Source organism: Myxine glutinosa, chromosome 5 (assembly GCF_964187855.1).
Source record: "Myxine glutinosa chromosome 5, kmMyxGlut1.1, whole genome shotgun sequence".
NCBI classification, from domain to species: Eukaryota; Metazoa; Chordata; class Myxini; order Myxiniformes; family Myxinidae; genus Myxine; species Myxine glutinosa.
In genome coordinates, this window is record NC_136265.1 from 108,608,937 (window position 1) to 108,632,645 (window position 23,709).

General features: G+C 47.6%; 1 protein-coding gene across 1 annotated transcript in view; it reads right to left on the minus strand.

Annotated features, from left to right (window-relative positions):
* Positions 1 to 23,709, minus strand: part of LOC137427257 (uncharacterized) — a gene marked incomplete at its 3' end in the record, with an annotated part of 346,903 nt that overhangs the window by 117,767 nt on the left and 205,427 nt on the right. The window contains 6 exon segments of the mRNA XM_078778504.1: positions 734 to 826; positions 3,468 to 3,636; positions 13,690 to 13,881; positions 18,608 to 18,678; positions 20,816 to 20,914; positions 21,235 to 21,330. Of these exon segments, the coding sequence (XP_078634630.1) occupies positions 734 to 826; positions 3,468 to 3,636; positions 13,690 to 13,881; positions 18,608 to 18,678; positions 20,816 to 20,914; positions 21,235 to 21,330 (720 nt within the window).

Below are 23,709 nucleotides of genomic sequence, written 5' to 3' on the forward strand. Positions count from 1 at the left end.
TAATGATCCTTCCGCAAGTTCACCTACGGAAACCTTGTTACGACTTTTACTTCCTCTAGACAGTCAAGTTCGCTCATCTTTTCGGTGCACCGGCACGACCCGAGAACGGCCCGTGCAGGGGCTGATCCGAGGATCTCATCAAACCGTCCGATCGGTAGTAGCAACGGGCGGTGTGTACAAAGGGCAGGGACTTAATCAACGCGAGCTGATGACTCGCGCTTCCTGGGAATTCCTCGTTCGTGGGACACTGTCTCAAGCCCCAGTCCCCATCACGGATGGGGCTCGGCGGTTTACCCGAGCCTGACGGCGAAGGGCAAGGTACACGCTGGCCCGTCCAGTGAGCGAGCGTGCGGCCCCGGACATCGAAGGGCATTAAACGTTCATTAAACATTAAACGTTCATTAAAGGAGGATTAGGAAACGAAAAACATTACGAAATTATGTTCACACCGTCACGTCAAACACTACCGTGAACACATACATCGTCACAATGAGAACATCGTCACAATGAACGTTATGCGAACGCGAATGTTGTGCGGGAGTCCAAACCTGAGAATGCTGGAGACCAAAGCTGAAATTGGAAAAACTAAATAGCCTATTTTACTCCCAGGGGTCCCAGGATTACCCACCCAAAATATTTTTGCGATCGGTTCAGCAGTTTTTACGGTACCTTCGAACGGACAGATGGACATTTGGTAAATTATAGTAAGATTACTGCACATCTCTCCTCTTACCTGGTGGTCCATGGGCACCTGGAGGACCAGGTGGGCCTGGTCGGCCTGGAAGTCCCGAGTCTGGCAAGGTCGGCCCTGGTTCTCCTTTATACCCTGTTGAATGTGGAACACAACAAAAGCTTTTCTTAACTCTTTGGAGATGAGAAATACAAAAAGCTCGTGGTCGGGCCTCTGATTTACCTGTCACGTGATAGAAGTGTCACCCTGATATGAAAACCTCTATAACCCCAAAATAAAATAAAATTCAGGTGTTTGAGACAAGTTAGAAGTACGGAGACCCAAGTTGTTCAGAAATTGTTGAAATGGATTTGTATTGTAATTGTGGTGTCCCTTATTAAAAATACATATCGATTCCCAAATTATGAGAGCGGTTACCTGTTCAATGTCGTCGGTTCTTTGATAAAGAAAAATGTTGCTTTCTTGGGTTAAAACTCTTCGTTCATAAAGGTTTTACAAATCATTCTTCTTCAATTCCAATGTCGTTTAAGGGTCATGTCTGTGTTTTCAACTGCAGAGCATGATGCTACCTATAGTTCATTCTATGCTCCACCACTCGATAACACCTACGGTTCACTCCCAATATGAAATTGAGATTTTCACTTTTTACCAATTCTATCGCTTTCCCTTTTGATGTCACTCAAATAACAACGTGAAAGTCAAGTAAATTGAGATCAGCACGTGACTCGTACACTGAGATCTCTGATCCAATGGGATCAGCTCATGACATGTCCACTGAGATCACACATCTATCTATAATTCCACTAATCTCTGTGTGTATGTGTGTGTGTATGTATGCGACAACGATTTCTCGACAACTACCGGTCCGATATACTTGAAACTTGCCAGGTATATTGCTGGGGACCCGAGGATGTGCCTTTTCAAGGTTTGAAATTAATCGGACAAGTACTTACCGAGCTATGGCGATTTAGCCGTTCGCCGTTCGCTTTGGCGTTGCGAATGGACCAAACCATTCCATGTAAATAGAGGGGGGGGGGGTTCTGTGGTCGTTGCGAATGGACGAAACCATTTCATGTAAATAGAGGGGGGGGATTGTCACTGTACTCGCAAGCCGTTCGCCGTTCGCTTTGGCGTTGCGAATGGACCAAACCATTTCATGTAAATAGAGGGGGGGGATATAATTTTAGATAGATATATAGTACGGGCATATATATAGTACGGGCATGCCCTAGTATATCCAATAGGAATAGCAAACGACTCGTACACTGAGATCTCTGATCCAATGGGATCAGCTCATGACATGTCCACTGAGATCACACATATATCCAATAGGAATAGCAAACGACTCGTCCACTGAGATCTCTGACCCAATCGGATCAGCTCATGAAATGTCCACTGAGATCACACATTGATCCCATAGGAATAGCAAACGACTCGTACACTGAGATCTCTGATCCAATGGGATCAGCTCATGACATGTCCAATGGGATCACACATATATCCAATAGGAATAGCAAACGACTCGTCCACTGAGATCTCTGACCCAATGGGATCAGCTCATGACATGTCCACTGAGATCAGACATCGATCCCATAGGAATAGCAAACGACTCGTACACTGAGATCTCTGACCCAATCGGATCAGCTCATGACATGTCCAATGGGATCACACATATATCCAATAGGAATAGCAAACGACTCGTCCACTGAGATCTCTGACCCAATGGGATCAGCTCATGACATGTCCACTGAGATCACACATCGATCCCATAGGATTAGCAAACGACTCGTCCACTGAGATCTCTGACCAAATGGGATCAGCTCATGACATGTCCAATGGGATCACACATATATCCAATAGGAATAGCAAACGACTCGTCCACTGAGATCTCTGATCCAATGGGATCAGCTCATGACATGTCCACTGAGATCACACATCGATCAAATAGGAATAGCAAACGACTCGTCCACTGAGATCTCTGACCCAATGGGATCAGCTCATGACATGTCCACTGAGATCACACATCGATCCCATAGGAATAGCAAACGACTCGTCCACTGAGATCTCTGATCCAATGGGATCAGCTCATGACATGTCTACTGAGATCACACATCGATCCCATAGGAATAGCAAACGACTCATCCACCCAGATCCCTGACCCAATGGGATCAGCTCATGACATGTCCACTGAGATCACACATCGATCCCATAGGAATAGCAAACGACTCGTCCACTGAGATCCCTGACCCAATGGGATCAGCTCATGACATGTCCAATGGGATCACACATCGATCCAGTAGGAATAGCAAACGACTCGTCCACCCAGATTCCTGACCCAATGGGATCAGCTCATGAGATGTCCACCGAATTGTTCGCCCAATGAGATTATCATGTCATCTCTCTTCAGGTTAATGACAGGAAAGTTCTCATCGGCATTTTTCAATATGTTCGGTTTGGTGGCACCATTGGCCAAATGGCCCGGACGTATTTGTCCAGCTCCCGAAGTGTCATTCTTTTTGGGTGCTGAAAGACACTTGAATGTGCACCACACCTCAACAACACCGACATGGTTTTGACATAAACGGAGAAAGAAACTGGAAAGTGCAAATGCAATGTGTAGGAATCCCTCTGATTTGCATCTCATCGGACAATGGGTGTTTAATTGCAAAACAAGTTGATGAACGAAGCAGAAGAAGACCGTAGACGAGCAAAAGAAGAGTTGAGTCTCAAAGCATTCTGCGCAGTGTGTAACAAACTAGCCTTCTGGGGTACTCACCGGAAACTCCTGGAGGACCACGAGATCCGGGAACACCCGGAACACCCTTCATGCCGTGAGGCCCAGGAAAACCGGAACCCGGAAGCCCATCTGTGCCTCTTTCTCCAGGAAGGCCCGGAGTTCCTGGATCTCCGGGGAAGCCCCGCTCGCCTTTACCGCCATACGGGGCCTAAAGAACATCGCAAGAGGAACAAAACAGAACCTCAATAATTCAGTTCTTCAACATGAGGTCAGTATACTGCACAAAGAACTGAAAGGGTAAATGGCAGATTGTAGATGCATCATAATGTGTTGTTAAGGATTTTAAAATGTGTAAACCGGTGTCAAAGGCCTTTTTTTTAGGCAGAACAAGGGCTGGGCCAAGTAGAATGGAAATGGGCCCGAGATGCATGTTTCTTAGGCACAAGGTTCAGATGTAAGGGGTGTGGTACGACATAGTTGGGTTAGCAAGAAAATTACATATGATGTCATATCTAGACAACTCTTGTATGGTGCTGTTCCCTATTGCGTTCTCATCTTGTGTAATACTGCGCATTGTTATTTGCATATTCTGTATCTATTATCTTATTCTAATATCTACCATCGCTTTCTTTGTCTTGCAGATTGATTGTTCATCGTTGTTGCTAATAAACCTGCATTCAATTGATACATTCTTGTTTATGAACAATCAACTCATCTGAAGATGCCTGCTGCAGTCTGCCCCTTCCCGAGCTGTGTCTACGTTACTGACAGCACCGACAATGCCGTTGCTGCTATCCAGCTCTCCATCCACGCCATGACTCACACGTCCATTGCACCAGCCAAACCGGACAAAGTCAGCCGTCCTCGTATCCAAACCGGCGGTACCAGCGAAGATTGGCAATATTTCACCAGAAGATGGGATGGTTACAAGGCAGCGACCCAGATAATCGGCAATGATGTTCGCGTTCAACTCCTTGAATGTTGTGATGCTAACCTACGACGTGACCTCCACCGCAGCAACCCACGCATTGAAATCAAGGACGAGGCAGCTATACTACAAGCCATTCGGTCCCTTGCTGTCCGAGAGGAGAATACTATGGTGTCCCGCGTCAACCTCCACAACATGCGACAGGACCGAGAAGAACCAATTCGTACCTATGCAGCCCGTCTGGCTGGTCAAGCTGAGATCTGCAAGTTTTCTGTTGTATGCTCATGCAATCCCCCTACTGATGTCAACTACACCAAGGACATGGTTCGTGATGTCCTATGTCGGGGACTCGCCGAACAAGATATACAACAGGACATTCTCGGCGATCAAAATCAGAACATGAGCTTGGAGGAAGTTCTCACTTTCATCGAGGCCAAGGAAGCAGGGAAACGTTCCCAGAATGCCTTGCTCGATAGTGAAGGCGCTCATGGCGCAAGCCAATACAAAAACTGGAAGAACAAAAGAGCCCTGATCACTACCGACAAGCAGGCGGCCATTTGTAGTTATTGCGGCAAAACTGGTCATGGCAAACAGCCGAACATCGACCAAAGGCGTCAATTCTGCAATGCCTACGGGAAAACATGCAGTAAATGCGCCACTCGCGGCCATTTTGCACATGTCTGCCGGGGAGGCACGAAAAAGGCGGACAACAAACCTACGGACAAATCAATGGATGCTCATGATGTGGAAGAAAGCAGCCAGGTCCACGATCTCCTCTGCTCTGTCACGGAACGAGAAATGGCCATTTGGAAGCCGCAAATTAAAAGGGCCATGGCCACCTTGTCAACTCCACTACACCTCGACCACCATATATTTGACCACCTCTCTGGCTGGACCAAGAAGAAGTCTCAACCACAGCCGTACATAAAACTCATAGCACGGATCGATAAGGAAGCTTATGACCATTTCGGCCAGCCACTGTCATCCCGACCAAAATCGGCCAGGCTCCAGGCCATGGCCGACACTGGCTGTCAAAGCTGCCTCACAGGACTTAATATTTTCCACAAACTCGGGCTGCGTAATGAAGACCTGTTACCTGTCAACCTGAAGATGAATGCTGTTAACAGTGGAAGGGTCCGGATTATCGGCGCCATGCTCCTACACCTGTCTGGTCGCACAGCCAATGGCGACATTATTGAAACCCGACAAATCTGCTACATCTCACCTGACACACGGAACATGTATCTCAGTCGTGAAGCATGCATCGATCTAGGCCTCGTGTCTAGTAACTTCCCAACCATTGGCGAATCCAACACAGTTGGTGCTGCAGTGGCAGCAGTTATCGATGCAAATTGTAACTGCCCGGAAAGATCGCTTCCCCCTACACTGCCTATATCTATCCCATTTCCGGCCACTGACGAGAACCGAGAGAGGCTGGAGAAATGGCTACTGGAGTACTACAAAAGCAGCACATTCAATGTCTGCGAACACCAGCCACTACCCCACATGGAAGGTCCGCCTCTCACACTGATGGTTGACCCCGAGGCAACACCAAAAGCGGTGCACACCCCAGTGCCTGTCCCCTTACACTGGCAGGCAGAAGTCAAGGCTGGTATCGATCGCGACATCAGGTTAGGGGTTCTGGAACCGGTGCCAATTGGTGAACCAGTGACATGGTGCAGCAGAATGGTCGCCTGTCCAAAGAAGGATGGGACCCCACGGAGGACAGTTGATCTGCAACCACTGAATGCGCACTGCACACGTGAGACCCACCACACCCAGTCACCCTTCCATCAAGCAATGGCGGTGCCACATAACACCAAAAAGACGGTAACAGACGCCTGGAATGGCTATCACAGCGTTCCAATCAGAGAATGTGACCGCCATCTGACAACGTTCATCACACCATGGGGCCGATACCGTTACTGCACCACTCCCCAAGGTTACATCGCTTCAGGTGATGGATACTCCAGACGATTTGACGAAATTGTATCGGACTTCAAAAACAAGTCCAAATGTATTGATGACACCATCATGTGGAGCGACACATTGGAAGAGAGCTTTTTTCAGACATGCAACTGGCTCGAACTGTGCGGCCGTAATGGGATTACGCCAAATCCGACGAAATTCCATTTTGGTCAGGACACGGTCGAATTCGCTGGATTCGAGATCACCATGGACAGTGTACGACCATGCCAAAGGTATCTCCAAGCGATACAGGACTTCCCCACACCAAAAACAATTACTGACATTCGCTCCTGGTTTGGGCTAGTCAATCAGGTAACATACTGCTTCAGCATGACCGAGAGGATGCGACCTTTTCGGGACCTCCTAAAACCATCCACCCCCTTCTACTGGGATGCAACACTACAATCCCTATTCGAAGAATCAAAACGACTCATCATATCTGAAGTCGCAAATGGGGTCCGGATCTTTGACAAGGAACGGACAACATGTCTCGCAACTGACTGGTCGAAGGATGGGATTGGCTTCTGGCTCCTCCAAAAACACTGCAGATGCCCTGGTGAAACCCCACAGTGCTGCCCCGATGGCTGGAAAATCACCCTTGCTGGAGGCCGCTTCACCCATGCAGCGGAGTCGCGCTATGCTCCGATAGAGGGTGAAGCTCTAGCAGTGGCGGACAGCCTGGAAAAAGTAAAGTATTTTGTGTTGGGATGCAAGAACCTGATTATTGCCGTCGATCACAAGCCCTTAATCAAGCTTCTTGGCGACAGACGATTAGAGGACATCCATAACACGCGGCTTGCCAACTTGAAAGAAAGGACTCTAGCATATCGTTTCCGAATTATCCACATCCCGGGAAAACGACACTGCGTACCAGATGCGATTTCACGACATCCGTCGGGTGCCAGACCATCGGAACGACTGCCACTGGTGGATGACATTTCCTCCATTATGGATGTGGCCACATCGACTACACTACGACAGCACACCTTGACTGGGCTGTGGACCACAGATGACGACACTGGCATGGAAATGGCTATTTCTATGGCAGCCATCAAGACGCCCGATTCTGTGCGGTCCGTCACTTGGGACGATGTTCGGGACGAAACAGCAAGTGACACTCAGATGCTGCAGTTACTCAATTCTATTGAGCAGGGTCTACCTGCCAGTCGGGACGATTTCCCTGTGTCCATTTTGGAATACTTTCCCTTCCGTGAACACCTCTACACTATTGATGGCATAGTGGTCTACAAGGGGAGGATTATCATCCCACCGAAGCTACGGAAGCTTGTCCTTGAGAATCTTCATGCTGCTCACCAAGGAGTCACGGCTATGACCACCCGGGCCAGCAGCTCGATCTTTTGGCCTGGAATCACTCCCCAGATTCATGAGATGCGCAATCGCTGCTCACACTGCAATCGGATGGCCCCATCGCAACCAAGCGCTCCACCTACAGCCTCAGCTGAACCTGCCTACCCTTTCCAGTACGTTTGTTCAGATTACTTTCATCACAAGGGTCGGAGTTATTTGGTCACCGTTGATCGTTACTCTAATTGGCCAATCATTCAGCTAACAACTGGCAGGGCACAAGGCCTAGTGAAATGTCTGCGGTCGAACTTCGCCACTTATGGTATCCCCGACGAATTGGCATCTGACGATGGGCCAGAATTCACGGCACATGACACCCAAGACTTCTTGCGTCGGTGGGGCGTTAACCATCGGTTGTCATCCACTGCCTTCCCACACAGCAACTGTCGTGCCGAGATCGCAGTCAAAACATCGAAAAGAATGATCACCGATAACACTGGTTCCAATGGTGAACTAGACACTGATCGGTTCCAACGTGCAATACTCCAGTACCGGAATGCACCGGATCAGGACACTAGGTTGTCTCCAGCCATGATCATCTTCAAGAGGCCAGTCAAGGACTTCATACCCATCATCCCAGGCAGATACTTGCCATCGGATATCTGGCGGGAAACACGCAACAATCGTGAGGAAGCTTTGCGCATTTGGCATGCCAGGGAGATCGAAAGACTCTCTGAACACACGACAAAACTACCTCCACTGGCCGTCGAGGACCATGTCCGGATCCAGAACCAGACCGGCCTGGAACCACGAAAATGGGACCGGACCGGAACCGTGATTGAGGTCAAACAATTCGATCAATACGTTGTCAAGGTGGATGGCTCCGGAAGAATCACTCTCCGGAATCGTAAGTTCCTGCGACGTTTTACGCCTTTCAGCATGACAACTCCCACTACGACTGGCAAAAGTGGCATGCTGCCAAGCATTATGCCAAGTGTTATGCCAATCGTACCGAAATACTTAATGTCTGGTACCCAACCCATCGCCGCTCCAAGAGTCTGTCTCAATCCTGTTACCACTCCCCAGAAGGGTGAACCCCAACATGTCATTGCGCCGGGCTTACCATCACAGACACTCCGCTCCACCACCGCGATGACACCACCCGCGAGAGTCGCTAACCAACCACATGTGCAGACCACCGCCACACCTCCACAGTCACTGCCTATTTCTGCCCCCTTGAAGGTTCGGGTGATGATGGACCAGCTGGAGGGGACTCCGGCGTCGGACAGGGCGATAGTGAACCACCCACCGAAGACTCCCACAATGGACCAGGAAATTACGAACTGCCCTCAGAGGACTCCGACGATTGATCGGGTGGTGACGGGCCGCCCGAAGCGAATTATCAAACCACCAGCCCGATTCAATTCAGAAGAATATCAATTATAAACTCATGTGATCCTTTTTCTCGGTCTCCAGTTTTCGTTCTATTCTGTGTCACAATTGAACGTTTTTGGGAAAGGGAGATAGACAACTCTTGTATGGTGCTGTTCTCTATTGCGTTCTCATCTTGTGTAATACTGCGCATTGTTATTTGCATATTCTGTATCTATTATCTTATTCTAATATCTACCATCGCTTTCTTTGCCTTGCAGATTGATTGTTCATCGTTGTTGCTAATAAACCTGCATTCAATTGATACATTCTTGTTTAATATCCCTTCATTATCACGTTCCGTGTGATGACTTGAACACACAGGAGGAGCTTCGAGCCTCGGAGATATTCTACCTGGACAATAGGTTAACAATGGCAGATGGTGTACAATATTAGTACTGCTGGTCATATAGGGGCGGTGTAGGGGAGTCGGAAAACCTAAAACGGTTTCTCAATTTGAATCCTTATGTTGAGCATTAAGTCACCAGTGTTAAACCGAAAAACCATTTGTGAGAGCATTAGCACGGCTTGAGCCAACCCGACCAGACTAAGCCCACCACCATCGTCAACATCGTCATCGTCATCGTCGTCATCGTCATCGTCGTCATCGTCATCGTCGTCATCGTCATCGTCATCATCATCGTCGTCATCGTCATCGTCATCATCATCGTCGTCATCATCGTCGTCATCATCGTCGTCATCGTCGTCATCATCATCATCATCATCGTCGTCATCATCATCGTCATCGTCATCGTCATCGTCGTCGTCGTCGTCATCGTCGTCATCATCATCATCATCGTCGATACACAGCATACATCGATAACTCGTCTTCTCTTCACAAATGACACCATGGGATCTAACGTCCTCCAACTAATTCCGTCAGACGGGCGCCCGTTTTATCGTCCATCCGCGGGACGACGCGCACATTGATGGATCACCCTGTTTGTGAAAAACCAGGATGGCAGTTTATAATGTGGCTCGGGATTTGAACCCGAGCTGGGCAGCGAACACAACCCGGCTCGGCTCAATTCAGCATGGTACGAAAAGGGCAAACATGAACACCATAAGTGTGTATGTGTGCGTGCTTACATGGGTGTGTGTGTATGTGTGCATGCTTACACGGGTGTGTGTGTCTGTGTGTGTATGTGTGCATGCTTACACGTGTGTATGTGTCTGTGTGTGTATGTGTGCATGCTTACACGGGTGTGTGTGTCTGTGTGTGTATGTGTGCATGCTTACACGTGTGTATGTGTCTGTGTGTGTATGTGTGCATGCTTACATGGGTGTGTGTGTCTGTGTGTGTATGATTACATGGGTGTGTTGTGTCTGTGTGTGTGTTTACATGGGTGTGTGTGTCTCTGTGTGTATGTGTGCGTGCCTACATGGGTGTGTGTATCTCTGTGTGTGTGTATGCGTGCCTACATGGGTGTGTGTGTGTCTGTGTGCATGCTTACACGGGTGTGTGTGTCTGTGTGTGTATGTGTGCATGCTTACACGTGTGTATGTGTCTGTGTGTGTATGTGTGCATGCTTACATGGGTGTGTGTGTGTGTGTGTGTGCATGCTTACATGGGTGTGTGTGTCTGTGTGTGTATGTGTGCATGCTTACATGGGTGTGTGTGTCTGTGTGTGTATGCTTACATGGGTGTGTTGTGTCTGTGTGTGTGTTTACATGGGTGTGTGTGTCTCTGTGTGTATGTGTGCGTGCCTACATGGGTGTGTGTGTCTCTGTGTGTGTGTATGCGTGCCTACATGGGTGTGTGTGTCTGTGTGTGTATGTGTGCGTGCTTACATGGGTGTTTGTGTCTGTGTGTATGTGTGCGTGCCTTACATGGGTGTGTGTGTCTGTGTGTGTATGTGTGCATGCTTACATGGGTGTTTGTGTCTGTGTGTGCCTTACATGGGTGTTTGTGTCTGTGTGTATGTGTGCGTGCCTTACATGGGAGTTTGTGTCTGTATGCGTATGTGTGTGTTTCTTACATGGGTGTGTGCGGTTGGTTGTTATCTCCATTTGCGGGTTCCCGAAGGTGGAACAGAGTCCTCCCAAGACACAAAGTATCCTCCTCCTCTTCGGTAAGGGATCACGGTTTATGGACCAAACTGTTCAACTTTTTCTGAGTTTTGTTCCAAGGGCTCATTTCAGGATCGTCACCGAACCCTGGATTGCCTCCAATTGTAGTTCTCATTTGTGGTAATATTCCTGGGGATGGTTTTCAAAATCTCAGTGACGTTCTTCTTCATCACTCATGTTGCTCCAATTATCACTGGTACAATTTTGATGCTCTTCAGCTTCCAAAATCTCGATCTCATTTTTGAGGTCCTGGTATTTGGTCATTTTCTTGCTTTCTGCGTTTTTAGCCAAAATCGCTGGGTACTGATATCTCAATCAGCAATGCTGTCTTTTCCTTTTTATTCCTAAGTACAATTTCCAGACGCAATGCTTTGTTTTCTATGTTCATGTTCGTTGGGACCATCAGGTCATACGTGAGCATGACATCCTCATTTTCAATGATTGCCCTTGGTTCATGTTTCCATGAGTTTTCTGGTCTGGTCCTGGGATGTTTACATTTTTGCAGATATTCCACTGAATCACTTTGCATACTTTATTGTGCCGGTGTGTGTAAAGTTGTTCTGATAATACTTTTTTGCATCCCGAGAGCAGGTGACTAGTGCTTCCTGTTTCTGTCTTGCAGAATCTGCACTTTTCCGTCTGGCTCAGTCCCGCCATCTTTTTTAATCCATTGGTGTGGTCTCCTTGATCTTGGGAATTTATTATGATTTGTTCTCTGTCCCAGTTGAGCTGACCTCCTCTTAGCCATTCCAGTGATCCTTCTTTGTCGATCCCCACTCTGCCCAATTCATTTTTGTATTTTCCTGCTCTTTTGTCTTTCTCCCAGTTGTTGGTGTATATTTCTTGATATCTTTTTATATATTTATTTTGTCTTTTTTGCAATTGTTGGGGCTGTACTCGATGTTTCGGTTTCTTGTATCACATCTCCCATTCTCACCTGCTTTTGGAATTTTTTTGCTGGTTAGGTTAGGGATACCTTCTCTGGTTTGTTGTCTTCCTATTTGCTAAAAATTTGGATTCGGTAGTCTGTTGAAAATTTTATGTATTCGGCCAATCCAATAATTGTTATTCTATGCGCTTGGTTGACCTTCATCAGGCCGCTCCCTCCCTCTCGTCTCAGCAGGTACATTCTCGCGATTCACTGGTTTTTGTAAAACATTTTGTTGATGGTAAGGAGTTTTCTTGTTTTGATGTCTAACTTGTTGATTTCTGATTGGGCCCAGTTTATTATTCCGCAGCTATGTTGGAACACTGGTACTGTGAGCTGGTTTATGGCTTTGATTTTGTTTCTTGGGGAGAGGTATGTTTTCAGGATCAGCTTCGTTCTACGTCGGTATTCTTTGGCGATTGTTTTGCGCATTTGTTTGTGACATATTAGGTCGTCCTCTTCTTCTCCGAGGTATTTGTATGATACTTCGTTATCTAATTGCAGTATTGTTGTGCCGTTGTCGTTTTGTTGGTTGTTTTCTATCTTGTATAGTTGTGGTCTCTTCCCGAATGATGTCACTCTCATCTCCACTATTTTGTTTGCCAGCTCCTCCTCCAGTCTTCGCTGCTCCTCAACATCCTCATCCTCCTTCTCTCCTTGCCCCCGACCTTCTGCCTGTTATCATCCGCCATTCTCGTTTTCATCCCCACCAACTGTGTAGGTGTTTTCACTCGGTCCACGACTGGAAGTTCTGGTGGTTCTGTGTTTCCTCCCCCACTGCCTGACCTCACCTTCGCTGCTGGATGTGTGTGTGTGTGTGTGTGTGTGTGTGTGTGTGTGTGTGTGTGTGTGTGTGTGTGTGTGTGTGTGTGTGTGTGTGTGTGTGTGTGTGCTTCAATTAACTTTTTAACTATGAATTATTCACAGATTAACGTTCACAGACTCACAACCATGGAGAGTATTTTGATTATTAAATATGTTCCCCCGAAGTGTCCATGTTCTCGAGTCAATAATACCAGTCCTTAAGTTGTGGAAGTGCACATAGTGTGAGAAGACAAACAGAATGGAGAGAGGATGTAGGGGAAGAATACGAGGAGACGTAAAATCGAGCAGTGTCAATTGTGGAGGCAGGATATACAGTGGAGGCAGGATATACAGTGGAGGCAGGATATACAGTGGAGGCAGGATATACAGTGGAGGCAGGATATACAGTGGAGGCAGGATATACCCAAAAGAAGGCACTTCATCTGACAACTAATGGGACCAGTTTGCGCTATAGATGCTACGTTCCAATATATATTCTATAGAAGCTCCACCTGTAGAGTCAACACAGAACCAGAATTATTTGGTGAAAAAACAATGTATATCCAAGAATGGTTATAAATTAGAGATGTGGTATTGGAGATAATATAATGTTTTAAAATAAGGATAAAATGAAGTCATATAATGAAAAACATGAATTCAAGCATATTTATAAGGAAACATTGTGCTCTACCAAAGGAGGTTATATTGGTTCAGATTTGATATCCAAAAGAAAAGAACATGAATTGAAGAAACATTGGCTCCAAAAACCGTGAGCTCTTTCATTAAATCAATCACAACTGCCACAAGTTACAGGCCTCTGGACTTACGGGATCTCCTTTCGGACCAGGAAGCCCAGGAATGCCAGCCGATCCTGGTAGGCCATTGAGACCAGGTAGTCCTCGTATGCCAGGATGTCCTGGATCCCCTCTATCTCCCTTCACTGTATATCCTCCTTCAGCATCTCCAGGATCACCCTTTTGTCCCCTCATACCCATCGGTCCAGGGTTGCCTGGTGGGCCCTGCAGGAGAAATGCATGTTCAGTCATCCTTTCATGCTGGCTTGACATCGCAAAAAAAGACCATAGTGGAAATTGCAAGTAGTCCCATTTAGCTCCATGGTCACTGGAAACATGTACACATCATTACCCTGTGCTCGCAAAGCGAAAAGCATGGTTAAGCAATCGGTTACGTACCTAGATACGTATCTGCATTTTAGCATTTTTAAAATAAACTTATTTAGTGATAATTATGTCATAGGTCAAATGGTAGGTCCAAAACTTTTGACCTCCATATCTCTGAAACCGCTCTATGGGAACATTGAAACGTGGCTCATTGTAAGTAAGTCCGCATGGGGAAATAGAACTGCACTTGTTAGGGAGCATACCTCCCTGCCAGGCTGAACCGTTACGTTTTGTATCCCACTGATTGGCTGGATCTTGGTCCAGACCTGAACCAAAATGAAGTCGCTTGTTCTTGTCACCTAGCCAACTCAACAACCTAGTTTGGCACAATCCATCCACAACTTTTTATCGTTTTGCACACTACCACTCAATGGTGAAGAATCACTTGGAAAATTTGAAAAGTCTTGTAAACGGATCCGTATTCAGATCTTCACCACCCAAACTGTCCACCAAGTTTCCTCCGAATCTGTGCATAACTTTGTGAGATATCGTGGTGTGTGTGTGTGTGTGTGTGTGTGTGTGTGTGTGTGTGTGTGTGTGTGTGTATATATATATATATATATATATATATATATATATATATATATATATATATATATATATATATATATATATATATATATATATATCGGTTTAGCCCTAATACTAAATCGTGAAGAATCACTTTAAAAATTATCTGATCCAGATCCGGATTCAAATCTTCACCAGAATGGAATCAATTATTCCATGTCACACATCCAATATGTCCACCATATTACGTCTGAATCTGTCCACAACATTTTGAGACATCGTGCTATATATCGTCTCTTTGCCCTCTCTCTCAATGGTGAAAAATCACTTTAAAAATTCTCGAATCCAGATACGGATCTTCACCAACATCGAATCATTTTGTCCTTGTCACACACCCAACCTCTCCACCAAATTTCGTCAGAATCCATCCTCAACGTTTTGAGATACCCTGTTCACAAGCAAACAGACAAACAGATTAAAAATCACTCATAGAGCGACACTTGGCAAAAGAGAACAAAGCAGAATGGCACACAGTAGAGAATCCTTTTGACCTCACAAATAATTACTGGTTGAATTCAGTTGGCTGATATGCAAATCGCCTTCAAATTTTAAGTCAATCGGATGAAAATTTAGGATTTTAGAAATTTGAAAATAGTGTTTGACCATCGGCCTATGTTGACCTTTTGGCCTATGTTGACCTTTTGGCCTATGTTGACCTTTTGGCCTATGTTGACCTCAAAAATTGTTGGTGGTTGGTTTCAGTTAGCCGACATGCAAATCCTATTCACATTTCAAGTCAATCTTTCAAGTCAATCTCCTTCATTCCTCTTTTCTCCCGCCTCTGGAACAAACTCCCTCACTCTCTTCAATCCCACTCCACCCTCCAGGTCTTTAAAACAGCTGTTCACCACCATCTCTTATCCTCCCCCATCCAAAACCTTGATCTTTTCTACCCCCGCTAATTTCGGTCCCCATGTGATTTATACCTCTGCCCCCCCCCCCCCTGCCTTTCCCACACATCTGTGTTGCTAGGCCATTTTCCCCATTTCCATTTCCCCCCATTTCCCCCAATTTCCCCCAAGCCCTCTCCCTCACACACTTCTCGCCTGCTCTCAAATGTTGTGGTTGTGTGCTTCCCCTTCTCTCCCCATCTTGTCTTCCACTCCCTCTTTTTGTATATTTTGTTTGTCTGGTTGTTTTGTTTGTGAAATAAATGTTAGCTCTTTCACGAGCCTCGATTCAGTATACAAAAAAAAAAAAAAAAAAAAAAAATCGGATGAAAATTGAGGATTTTAGAAATTTGAAAATAGTGGTTGACCATAAGCCTATGTTGACATTTTGACCTATGTTGATCTCAAAAACAATTGGTGGTTGAATTCCGTTTGCTGATATGAAAATCCTATTCAAATTTCAAGTCATTCAGATAAAAATTGAGGATTTTAGAAATTTGAAATGGTGATTGACCTTTGGCCGATGTTGATCTTTTGGCATATCCTGATGTTGACCTTTTGGCGTATGTTGACCTCAAAAATTGTTGGTGGTTGGTTTCAGTAAGCAAACATGCAAATCCTACTCAGATTTCAAGTCAATCGAATGAAAATTGAGGATTTTACAAATTTGAGATTAGTGGTTGACCATCGGCCTATGTTGACCGTTTAGCCTATGTTGATCTCAAAAATAATTGCTGGTTGAATTCCGTTTGCTGATATGAAAATCCTATTCAAATTTCAAGTCAATCGGATGAAAATTGAGGATTTTAGAAATTAGAAAAAGTGGTTGAACTTTGGCCTATGTTGGCATTGTGGCCTATGTTGACCTTGTGGTCTATGTTGATCTCAAAATTGGTTGGTGGTTGAATGTAGTTAGCTGATGTGAAAATCCTATTCAAATTTCAAGTGAATCGGATGAAAATTGAAGATTTTAGAAATTTGAAAAAAGTGGTTGACCTTGGCCTATGTTGACCTTATGACCTTGTTGACCTCAAAATAGTTGGTGGTTGAATTCAGTTAGCTGATATGTAAATCCCATTCAAATTTCAAGTCAATCGGATAAAATTGAGGATTTTAGAATTTTGAAGAAAAGTGGTTGACCTTTGGCCTATGTTGACCTTTTGACCTCAAAAGTATATAGGATTTTTTCGGACCACGAACTCCACCATTTGGTGAAGTTTCGTGAAGATCGGTTTAAAATTGTGACTTGTAGGCAAGTATAAGTGAGTGGACAGTCAAACACACACACAAACAAACACACACACACACACACACACACACACACACACACACACACACACACACACACACACACACACACACACACACACACACACACAAACAAACACACCAACCGGAGTGATCAACATACTTGTCAAAAAATTTGCCAAGTAATAAACAGACAGGCAGCCAAGGGTCAAAACACAACCTCGTCCACCTTTGGTGTGCTGTTAATGATGACGTCACAGGTGCCTTCATTGTGACGTCATAATTCAACAAGTACAACGCTTAGTCAGATCAGTTTTGAAATTTCTTCAGCGTAATGTAACTTTATGATGTCATAGGTCATGTGGTCTCGCAGCCATATTGAATTAAAGAAAACAAAACTTGCACCAATCTTTCTCAAGACTGTGCGGGGTATGTATTCCATGAATACCATATAGTTAACAAAAAATAACGAGAAGGGAACTTGGCAGAGCACATACATCTGCCAGGCTGAACAGTTTATGTTTTGCATAGCACTGATAGGCTGGATCTAGATCTACACCTGGACCAAAATCGAATTGGCTTGTTTGTGTTACCTACCCAACTCACCCACCAAGTTCCGTCCAAATATGTGAACAACTTTTTAAGATTTCAGCTATACATCGTTTTGGCCCGATTTCTCGCTTGGCTTAGCGAAGCCTGGTGCTGGCTTAGCTGTTAGGGTGCTGGGTTAGTGGTTAGGGTGCTGGCTTAGCGGTTAGGGTGCTGGCTTAGCGGTTAGGGTGCTGGGTTAGTGGTTAGGGTGCTGGCTTAGCGGTTAGGGTGCAGGCTTGGGATCCTAGGATCCTGGGTTCGAATCCCGGTCGATCGCTGAATTAACACCAGGGGGGTTGACTCAGCCTGTCATCCTTCCGAGGTCGGCAAATTGAGTACCAGTTCACTGGGATGAATGATCATGGTGTGAACCCCGGTTTGGAATAGGCACACCGTATAGGTAAGAGGCGACTAAGGGTTGGCGTCAGGAATGGCATCTGGCCATAAAAACATTGCCTCAAACAGGGAACCATGATTGTCATGGGGCCCCCGCTCTATCCCCCGCTCTATCCCCCGCTCCATCCCCCGCTCTATCCCCTGTTCTATCCCCCGCTCTATCCCCTGCTCCAGCCCCCGCTCTATCCCCCGCTCCAGCCCCCGCTCTATCCCCCGCTCCAGCCCCCGCTCTATCCCCCACTCCAGCCCCCGCTCTATCCCCCGCTCTATCCCCCGCTCCAGCCCCCGCTCTATCCCCCGCTCTATCCCCCGCTCTATCCCCCGCTCCAGCCCCCGCTCTATCCCCCGCTCTATCCCCCGCTCTATCCCCCGCTCCAGCCCCCGCTCCAGCCCCCGCTCTATCCCCCGCTCTATCCCCCGCTCTATCCCCCGCTCCAGCCCCCGGTCCATCCCTCGCTCTATCCCCCGCTCTATCCCCTGCTCTATCCCCCGCTCTATCCCCCGCTCTATACCCCGCTCTATCCCCCGCTCCAGCCCCCGCTCCATCCCCTGCTCTATCCCCCGCTCTATCCCCTGCTCCAGCCCCCGGTCCATCCCTCGCTCTAGCGGGGGAAATGGCCTTAAAACGATCATTCATATTCTCGATTGGAAAGAATGAGTAAAATTCTAGTATCCAGATCCGGATCCGGATCCAGATCTTCACCAAAATCAAATCGATTCGTCCTTGTCACACACCCTAATTTGTCCACCGAGTTTTGTCTGAATCCATCCATAGCTTTTTGAGATATCCTGCTCACAGACAGACAAACAAAGGTGAAAACAAAATCTCCATACACCTTTGGTGGTGGAGGTAAAAAAAACAAACTTACAGATGAGCCTGGTCCACCATGGATTCCAATTGAACCTCTGTCTCCCTTTGTCCCCGAAAGTCCAGGATTTCCTGTGGAGAAGCAATACATACCTGAGTGCTTACACCCAGAGTCGATATCAATCCATGTGAAAAGTCACGTACAACCTATTTTTATCCTGAAGACGAAAGATTCGGCAAAAGATGGCAAAAGATGACGGCAATTCGGCAAAATAAAGCTGAGCGTCCTCTGGCAGACTGGGCATCCCCTGGCAGACTGGGCATCCCCTGGCAGACTGGGCATCCCCTGGCAGACTGGGCATCCCCTGGCAGACTGGGCATCCTCTGGCAGACTGGGCATCCCCTGGCAGACTGTACATCCCCTGGCAGACTGGGCATCCCCTGGCAGACTGGGCATCCCCTGGCAGACTGGGCATCCCCTGGCAGACTGTACATCCCCTGGCAGACTGGGCATCCCCTGGCAGACAGGGCATCCCCTGGCAGACTGGGCATCCCCTGGCAGACTGGGCATCCCCTGGCAGACTGTACATCCCCAGGCAGACTGGGCATCCTCTGGCAGACTGGGCATCCCCTGGAAGACTGGGCATCCCCTGGCAGACTGGGCATCCCCTGGCAGACTGTGCATCCCCTGGCAGACTGGGCATCCCCTGGCAGACTGTCCATCCTCTGGCAGACTGTGCATCCCCTGGCAGACTGGGCATCCTCTGGCAGACTGTGCATCCCCTGGCAGACTGGGCATCCCCTGGCAGACTGGGCATCCTCTGGCAGACTGTACATCCCCTGGCAGACTGGGCATCCCCTGGCAGACTGTGCATCCCCTGGCAGACTGGGCATCCTCTGGCAGACTGGGCATCCCCTGGCAGACTGTGCATCCCCTGGCAGACTGTGCATCCCCTGGCAGACTGTGCATCCCCTGGCAGACTCTGCATCCCCTGGCAGACTGTAAATCCCCTGGCAGACTGTACATCCCCTGGCAGACTGTGCATCGCCTGGCAGACTGGGTATCCTCTGGCAGACTGGGCATCCCCTGGCAGACTGTGCATCCTCTGGCAGACTGGGCATCCTCTGGCAGACTGGGCATCCCCTGGCAGACTGTGCATCCCCTGGCAGACTGGGCATCCTCTGGCAGACTGGGCATCCCCTGGCAGACTGTGCATCCCCTGGCAGACTGTGCATCCTCTGGCAGACTGTACATCCCCTGGCAGACTGGGCATCCCCTGGCAGACTGTGCATCCCCTGGCAGACTGGGCATCCTCTGGCAGACTGGGCATCCCCTGGCAGACTGTGCATCCCCTGGCAGACTGGGCATCCTCTGGCAGACTGTGCATCCTCTGGCAGACTGTGCATCCTCTGGCAGACTGGGCATCCCCTGGCAGACTGGGCATCCTCTGGCAGACTGTGCATCCCCTGGCAGACTGTGCATCCCCTGGCAGACTGGGCATCCTCTGGCAGACTGGACATCCTCTGGCAGACTGTGCATCCTCTGGCAGACTGGGCATCCCCTGGCAGACTGGGCATCCTCTGGCAGACTGGGCATCCCCTGGCAGACTGGGCATCCTCTGGCAGACTGGGCATCCTCTGGCAGACTGTGCATCCCCTGGCAGACTGGGCATCCTCTGGCAGACTGTGCATCCCCTGGCAGACTGGGCATCCTCTGGCAGACTGTGCATCCCCTGGCAGACTGGGCATCCTCTGGCAGACTGTGCATCCTCTGGCAGACTGTGCATCCCCTGGCAGACTGGGCATCCTCTGGCAGACTGTGCATCCTCTGGCAGACTGTGCATCCCCTGGCAGACTGGGCATCCCCTGGCAGACTGGGCATCCTCTGGCAGACTGGGCATCCTCTGGCAGACCGGGCATCCTCTGGCAGACTGGGCATCCTCTGGCAGACTGGCAGACTTCCGGTTTTACCCAGCCTTGTCCGTGATTTCTAAAGCATTGCCTACTTTTGCCAGTAGTTCCCTTCGTTTGTTCCTTTATTAACCGACTATTCTTTCTCCTGTCAGCTCATTTCACACAGGCCTGTATTATTCACCTGGGTTACACAGTAGATGTACACTTGTACGTACTGTGCACAAGTGGATACTGATGTTTGTCTGCGACCACTGATGTTTTGGGGCACAAGGTGAGTTGCGGAATTATATTGCAGACAAAGGCAGAATGACTAAAACTACTGCACTTTGATACATCCATGATTGCAGGAACTTACCAGGAAATCCTTGTGGTCCAGGTGGTCCGGGTCGACCTGGTATCCCAGGAGGTCTTCCACCATTGGTCGTGCAGTGGAGGCAATGCTCTCCCTTGGTTCCTGAAAGCCAGTGATCTCAGGTCGGTCACATGATTCCCACAGACACATGACAACCAGGACTAAATACGTATGTGACATCAGTGTTGATGCTGTGACAAGCTTATGGCACCTAGTGAAGTGACGTTACTGATTTTGTTGCACATTTCTATTTGACCAATGGGAGTGAGTTTGACGTGTACGGAATGATGCAGGTTTGCAAACTCTACGGCAAACTTGCTCCGAGAGATCAAACTACCTCACACAGACAGGAGTATAATTCAGTGAATAAGTGGTGGAAGGTATAAAGTGGTGGAAGGTATAAAGTGGTGGAAGGTATGTACCTTTAAAACCTCTTTCTCCAGGATATCCTTGCTCGCCAGGTGGACCCGGTCGTCCGGGAGGTCCTCGACTTCCAAAGTCAGGCCCAGGAACGTAAGCTGTGGACAAGGAAGGAACGAAAGTGCAAATATCAATGGCACAAGAGTGCACCTTGAAACAGCAGCAGCAACAACAACAACAACAACAACAACAACAAAGGGTTTTCACCTTGTTTGAAGAACGTGAAAGAATTAAAAAAAATTCAAAGTTCCCATGTTTATTCTTGGCATCTTGTCTATGTGTGTGTGTGTGTGTGTGTGTGTGTGTGTGTGTCTGTGTCTGTCTGTGTCTGTGTGTGTCTGTGTATGTCTGTGTGTGTCTCTGTGTGTCTCTGTGTGTCTCTGTGTGTCTTTGTGTGTCTCTGTGTGTGTTTCTGTTTCTGCATGTGTGTGTGTGTGAGTGTGTGTCTGTAAGTGTGTGTGTGTGTGTGTGTGTCTGTGTGTGTCTGTGTCTGTGTGTGTCTGTGTGTGTGTCTGTGTGTGTCTGTGTGTGTGTCTGTGTGTGTCTGTGTGTGTGTGTGTGTGTGTCTGTGTGTGTCTGTGTCTGTGTGTGTCTGTGTGTGTGTCTGTGTCTGTGTCTGTGTGTGTCTGTGTGTGTCTGTGTCTGTCTGTGTGTGTCTGTGTGTGTGTGTGTCTGTGAATGTGTGTGTCTGTGTCTGTGTCTGTGTGTGTGTCTGTGTGTGTCTGTGTGTCTGTGTGTGTCTGTGTGTCTGTGTCTGTGTCTGCATCTGTCTGTAAGACCAACTCACATCACTGACTGCACTCTTCACAAATTTGACATCACATCCGCCCAGCAACCACTTTCCTGAGATTTATTTTCCTATTTGTGAAGATTTTATTTACCAACATGTTTATTATGAGTTCTGCCACCCCGACACATCAGCGCTGCCAAGGCCTACAGTGGCACAGCCAGTCTCACACAGTTGCTGAATTTCCTAATGCAGATCTTGCCTCATGGTTCACTCTTCGTGCTGCATCCAGCCATGTTCACCTTGCCCTGCTGTCTTGTTCATAATCTGCTCTTCCGGGTGTCTCAAACCATGCAATGGCCAAGCTGCCCATATTCTCCTTCACAAGATGATTCACCCCCTTCACAACATGCTCCTGAGTTATCACCTGTGTAGGCCACCCTCTACACCTCATCAGGCACAGATCCTGGTGACATGAGCTCTGTGGCTCAACATATACCCCGTTTGGTTCTGATCCTCATTAATACCTCCACCACCGAAGGTGGATGGAGGCCATGTTTTCACCCCTGTCTGTCTGTGAACAGGATATCTCAAACATTTGTGGACGGATTCAGACGAAACTTGGTGGACAGCTTAGGTGTGGGGCAAGCACAAAATGATTAGATTTTGGTGAAGATCTGGATCTGGATCTGAATTTTTTTTAACCTAACCCCAACAAGCACTGCATCAGTAGCACAGCTGTGCCTCCGTCAAATGATGCTGCTGTATACAGCCACGGGCTGCATACAAAAGAAGAAGAAGATGCAAGGGGTCCTGAATCGAGCACCGAGCCCTGCCCACAAATACCCATTTCAGAAGAAATTTTTTTTCCTTGAATGGGGCATTCCGGATCAGGAAGTGAGCTCACCTGTCGGCCTGTGTGCGTTTCTTTATTACCCTCGCCTGAGGAGAGGGTATTGCATTTGAGTCTGTTTGTTACTTGCCGGAAATAAAAGGATTCCGGCAAGTATGTTGATCGGTTGGTTGGTTTGTCGGTCTGTCTGTTTGCAGCACCACGTCTACACCGTTGCACATAGAATCGCCAAACTTTGCACACGTATTTGTCTTGCCCTCTAATATACTGTGCCCAAATGATGACGTCATCGGTCACGTGGTTCGGCCGCCATCTTGGAAAAACCGAGAAAATTTGCACCTCTATATCTCCGAAAGTGCTGAACAGAAAAAATTGAGACATGGCTCATTGTAAAGAACTCTCCATGGGGAATAAAATATGTTAATGATGACGTCATCGGTCATGTGGTTCGGCCGCCATATTTGTCCTAAATGGCCCATAAAAAAGTAAATTCCGTCAAGTCCTCGGTCTCTGACCGATTTTTCATCTGTGTGTCTGTTTGTCTGTGCGCAGTACTACGTCTACACCGCTGCATGTAGAATCACCAAACTTTACACACACATTTGTCTTGCCCTGGAATGGACTGTGCCCAATTGATGACGGCATCAGTCACGTGGTTCGGCCACCATCTTGGAAAAACCAAAAAACTTTGCACCTCTATATCTCCGAAAGTGCTAAATAGAAAAAATTGAGACATGGCTCATTGCAAAGTACTCTCCATGCAGAATTAAATATGTTAATGATGATGTCATTGGTCACGTGGTTCGGCCGCCATCTTGGAAAAACCGAAAAACTTTGCACCTCTATGTCTCCAAAAGTGCTGAATAGAAAAAATTGAGACATGGCTCATTGCAAAGA